General features: G+C 53.9%; 1 protein-coding gene across 1 annotated transcript in view; it reads right to left on the bottom strand.

The window, feature by feature from the left end:
* The window catches only part of F10 (coagulation factor X), a 26,960-nt gene extending 21,302 nt beyond the window's left edge, over positions 1–5,658 (bottom strand). Inside the window, exon 1 of the mRNA XM_011933919.1 lies at positions 5,538–5,658. Within this exon, the coding sequence (XP_011789309.1) occupies positions 5,538–5,607 (70 nt within the window). The 5' untranslated portion in view covers positions 5,608–5,658. The remainder of the gene's footprint in view (positions 1–5,537) is intronic.

The following is a 5,658-nucleotide window of genomic DNA, read 5'->3' as shown; positions in this document are numbered from 1 at the left end:
CCGCCCGCCTCAGCCTCCCAAAGTGCTGGTATTACAGGCGTGAGCCACCGTGCCCGGCTAATAATAACTCTTTCAACTGATTGCCAATCAGAATATCTTTGAAGCCACCTAGGACCTGGAAGCCCCCCTTCCCCTTTTCTGGAACGAACCAGTGTACACCTTATGCTTATTGACTGGTGTCTGCGTGTAACTTCTGTCCCCCTAAAATACACAAAATCAAGCTGTGACCCGACCACCTTGGACACATGTTCTCAGGACCTCCCAAGGCTGTATCATGGGTCATGGTCCTCACATTTGGCTCAGAATAAATCTGTTCAAATATTTTACAGAGTTTGGCTTCTTTGTCAACTCTTTCCTCAGGCACTTTGGGGACTGTGGAGGGAAATGCCCATCTCCCTCCCCCGCCCAGTTCTCTATGAGGTACAACATGAGGCACCTGCTCTAGACCCATGCACCCTTCTCTGGAGAAGTAGACACATCCCATCCAATCAGCTCACCAGCCTCCTCACATGCTCACGCCTGCTCAGGCTGGCCACCCAGGCCCCTTCCTTGAATTCTCCCTCTCCAGGGTGCTTTCAGCCCACTCTGCTCTGTGCTTTGGCTCCAACTGTGCCCCTTCAGCCTGGCCCCACTCGTCTTTAAGGTCTCTGCTCTTTGTTACGTGGGGATTGGTGATGCTGTTTTGATTACAAACTATAAAAGTACAATTTATAAAGTGCCAGGATACACATACATGCCAATTTTCAAGAAATAGTACTTATTAGTATTTCCTAAAAAACAGTACTTAGTACAAAGTGTTCTATTTGATTGTATTCTTTTTTTTTTTTTAATTTTTAATACTGAGTTGATTTCATGACTGGCAAATGAGTCTTGATCTGCTGGTTAAAATGCCCCGGATCCGAGAGTCTGTGTCCCTTGCGGAGTGTATGTCTGAGGGCTGTGCTGTCCCCATCTCTCTGCCTGCGTCTCCTCTGTCTCTCAGCCACTCCTCCTCCTCTTTTCATTGTGATAGCCTCAGTTTCTTTTCTTGGCCCTCTGTAGTCTTGTTCTGTACTTTTTTCCACTGAAAAATTCAGTGTCTCACTACAATAAAGATGACTCTTCCAATTGATCTCTCTAGCACTGACTTGTCCTGAGTTCCATGTTTTCAACTCTCACTATGACAGATGCCTGCCCTCATCTCAGAACTCCAAACTCTCCATGTCCAACATTAAAAACAAGACAATCTTGAGTTTCAAAAACATCTTAGTCACTGATTTATTATTGGCAGATGGGAATTATAATACCTACTCTTAGAGTTGTTTTAAAGATTGTATAAACTCCTAGTGTTGAGTTTGGAGTTTGGTATACAGAAGGTGCTCAGTAAATCTTGGGTTCATTCCTACCTCCAGTTACTTTACCTTCCAAATTCCCCATTTCTTTTAGTGACACTGACCTTGTCCCAACAGCGCTAGGCTTAGATTTATTATTTGTTGACCCTGCCGCATTACTCTGAGTGTCTGCTCCACTCCCACGCACTTGCTCTGAAATGCAGCCCACACATGGCTTCTGCAAGTCTGCACACCTGGCTCCCTGCAACCTGTAGCCTCATGTCACCTCCACTCCACAAAAGGCACTAAGGAAGCTGGGGGGTAGGGAATGCCCGTCTCCCTTGGGGCCCCTGGCTCTCATGTTGGGATGACCACAGGTTATCCAAGCCTGGCTTAGTGTTTCCCAAATTGGGACTTGCGGACCTCCTGGGCTCCAACTGGGGTCTGAAGACCGTGTTCTGCCTTGCCCTCGGTGTTCTAACGCATTTCCACGTGAACACCTCTCTTGGTCCCTTCTCTTCCCCTTCGTCTCCTTCCTTGTGACCAGATTGACATACACTTGGTTTTCTCTCTACTGCCCTAGAGCCACAGTGACGGTTCACAGACTTGCCAGAAGACTTGGTCCCCACTCAACCAGGGCCTGACGCGCTCACTGTCTCTGGTCAGTCCCTCGCGCCTCCTCTGACTTCTTAGAGGAACTCACTGTTCTGCAACGCCAGCCACAGCTCTGTTCCCCTTGGCATCCACCCCCGAGCATCCCCAGGCTGACTGACCACTAAGAACGCACCTTTCCTTTGCAGCCCTTGTCCAATTCTCGCCTTTTCCCATCTCCCTGAAACCTGCTCAGCTCTCCCCAGCTCATGGGGGTGGGACACTGCCTATAAGGTTGAGCTGGGCTGTGTGGGGAGGAGGATACAGGTGGCAGGTACGGGGTGGAAAGGGTGATGCAAGGAAGTCAAGGACTACCCAGAATCTGCCTCTAGTGGTCTTGGAACAGAGTCGAGGGTCTTCCCATGGCCAGGCCTCCCAGGCCACACCACCTTCAACCCTGCCCTCATTCATCTCTCTCTGCCACACTGGGCCCTGTGCTGACCTTGGCTGAGCCCAACACTCACAACACCCCAGGACTTTTGCACTGGTCACCTACCTGTCTGGAACATTCTTTCCACAGATACCCACATGGCTCAACCCCAGCTCCCCCTCCCCGAGATCCTCCCTGACCACGCCCTCTGACGTTGCCCCAACTCGTGTCTCTTCCATCCCCTTAACACTGTGCTATTTGTCTTCTAGCGCCTAACCCCTCTCTGACATTAAGTGCTGACAGGCTCATCCTTCCCTCTGCTGGAAAAAGACATGGCGCGTTTGGTCCCAGCTGTTTCCCCGTGCCTAGCACGGCCGGAACTTAACCAATATGTGCGGAGGGAATGAAGGAAAGACTGTACACCTGGCTCGGCCCTCTGGACTGAACCTGGGCGCTTCTGCTGTGGCTGAGTCGCATCAGTGCTTCATTCAGACTGAGCGGGCCAGGTCTCAGCCACGTGGCCACACTGTCTGATGTGAATAAAATGGGATTGGCAAAACGAAATTAAAACGTGCCAAGGTTTTTAGACACTTGTCTCCAGAAGTTAATGGAACACTCCAGAGCTCTGATATGCAGTGTCCAGATTGGTAGACGTTTGTCGTGTGGGTTTGTTTCTTCAGAAGCCGTCGGGAGCATTGCAGTCCTTGAGCACACGGTTGTGTGTGTGGTTCTGGCAACATCAGTGAATTCCACATGACTGTGGAACTGCATTTGAGCAAGATTTACCAGCAAGCAAAATTTTCAGTCACTAAGGTCCAAACTCATGAAGAAGGGACTTAAACTTGCTGAATGTAGAGACTGAAACTGAAGCCACGTAGCTTTAATGATTGCCAGTGCAACAGCGATGGTTTAAAGGCTGGCACTGCAGGTGCTCTGCATATTCTGATTTTATTAACATAAAAAATTGGATTGCAGAAAACACTCACAGGTGGCAGGACAGGGCTGAATAACATCCCTGCAAATTCATGTCTTTCCCAGAACCTCAGAACGTGACCTCAGTTGGAAATAGAACTTTTGTGATGTATTTAGTTAGGAAGACATTTTATGGGATAGGGTGAGCCCTAAATCCAACGACTGGTGTCCTTCTGAGAGAAAAGAAGACAGAAAAACAGCCATGGTGAGAACCCCACTCGATGATGGAGGCAGCGATGGGAGCAATGCTCCCACAAGCCACGGGCTCCGAAGCCACTGGCACCCCGAGGCCAGGAGACAGGCTCGGAGCAGACTCTCCCCCAGCCTCTGGAGGAACCAGCACCACTGATGCCTTGATTTTGAACTTCTAGCCTCCAGAGCTGTGGGAGAAACGTTTCTGTTGCTTTAAGCTACTTGGTCCATGGTCTTTTCTTATAGCAGTACCAGCAAAGCAGTGCTGAGGTCCCACTGTCCCAGAAGAGCTTCCGTGACAGGCAGGACAGCTGAGTTCATTTAAAGGCTGAACTGCAGATGCTGTGTGCATTCCGATTTTATTAAAATCAAAAGTGTGCACAGCAGGGTCCTGGGTGGGACCTTCTGGGACCTGCGTTCAGCCCCACCCACCCCACAGTGCAGCTGCCGAGGTCTCTGAGGCGGAGTAGGGGAGGGAGATGGCCTGGCCCTGGCTCTCTGGGGCTGATCATGTCCACCCAGGGTCCAGGCCGGCCCCCGGGGACACCACAGGCCATGGTCATGGGTCAGGTCCGCATCACACAGCTAAGGGTGTCAAGACCCTGTGGACCCAGAGGTCCGTGAGGTGGGCGCCTGCATTTCCCATTGGCAGGAAGGGAGGCTGGCACTCCACCAGGACCCCGCGTGACTCCCCTACTTTCCTCCTGTGGGTCTGGGTGGGCTCCTGGCCTGTCCTCTCATCTCCACCCTCTGCTTCTTCCCAGGAAGAGGAGTCCTGCCAGCTTCCACTCCCAAAAAGCCAGAGCGGCTTCCAGAGCCTCAGGCTGGGCTTAGGGTCTCAGGAGCCCCAAGCATTCTGGTTGCAGAATTTTCTACCAATGCAATGAAGCATCTGTCTGTCTGCAGAGTTGCTTTGCTGTCGACGATGACGGCATGGGCCCTTCCAGGGCCTTGCTGCACCTGCGCTGATCTCATCCCACCACATGCATCATGGTGGGCTCCTGCACGGGGCGGTGTGGCCTGAGGGGCGGGGAGAAGGCTGGGCAAGACAGAACCACACAGTACCCCATGCAGAGTTCCATTCTGTGCAGCAGACGGGAAGACGTGGCTCAGGGTACAGAGGCGGGGGAGGGCAGAGGGCTGAGGGTGGGATGGAGAAGACCCCCGGGTGATGTGACTGGAGCGCCAGGCCACCAGGTGGAGGGGCTGTTTAGGTCAGCGATGCACTGAGGATCCATTCAGTGCATCCACTCCTTCCCGGGAGTCTTCCCTTTCCACCCCACGAGGGTCTCCCCCTGCTCCATCTCTCCCTCACATACTCCCTTCCCAGGCCTGGGTCCCCTTGGTGCCCCTGCCTGTCCACGTTATCCAGGATGCAAACAAGTCTAGGGTCCCTGTCTCTCGTGTCCCCACCAGAGGGGCCTCCTCTTCCTCCGCTGCCCCCAGCCTTGCCTGGCATCTGCCCTTTCTGGGCCTCTGCTTTTGGAGAGGCCTGGGGGTCCTGGACAGCCCTGCTGCCCCCACCTGTCCAGCTGTGCATTAGGCAGCCCCTTCCCAGGCGGAGCCAGTCCGAGGGTGGTGGCACTGGCTCGGCTCAGCCTCCTTTTCCCTGGGAGCTCCTCTGCTGTGCCCCTCGTCCTGTACCTCCCTGTGGTGGCAGACGGCCAACCGTCCTGTCTGTGCCTGCTCCCACCTCTCCCTCCGTCTCTGCCTCCCTGGCTATCTCTGTCTTTGCCTTTTGGCCTCCCATCTCACTGTGTCTCCGTTTCTCCCTCCCTCTCCCTCCCTCTCTCTGACTCCATCCTTGCGTTTTTGTCTCTGTGACCTCTGATCCGCCCGTCTGACTCTCAGCCACAGGGAGCCACAGCTGGCCTTGAGGACGCCCTTGGCTGGAAAGGCCAAGCCCAGCCATCTGAGGCCAGCCTCTGACAGCGGCCAAGACACCCACCGTCCAGGCTGTGGAGATGAGAGGGTTTCCCCAGCTGCCGCCCCTCCCTGCTCCCCAGGGCTGCCTTTGGGCCTGTAGGGTGGAGGGCACTTACGACTTTCCCCGGGAAGCAGGAGGCTGGCCAGGGAGGCACTGAGCAGGACGAGGTGCAGTGGGCGCCCCATGGTGTGGCCAAGTACTGTGTGCCTGTCCTCACTGGGACAGGCTGCCGGAGC

Source organism: Colobus angolensis, unplaced genomic scaffold (genome assembly GCF_000951035.1).
Source record: "Colobus angolensis palliatus isolate OR3802 unplaced genomic scaffold, Cang.pa_1.0 Scaffold13, whole genome shotgun sequence".
In the NCBI taxonomy this organism is placed as follows: Eukaryota; Metazoa; Chordata; class Mammalia; order Primates; family Cercopithecidae; genus Colobus; species Colobus angolensis.
The sequence above is the reverse complement of the archived record's forward strand: the minus strand, read 5'-3'. Positions and strand labels throughout refer to the sequence as shown.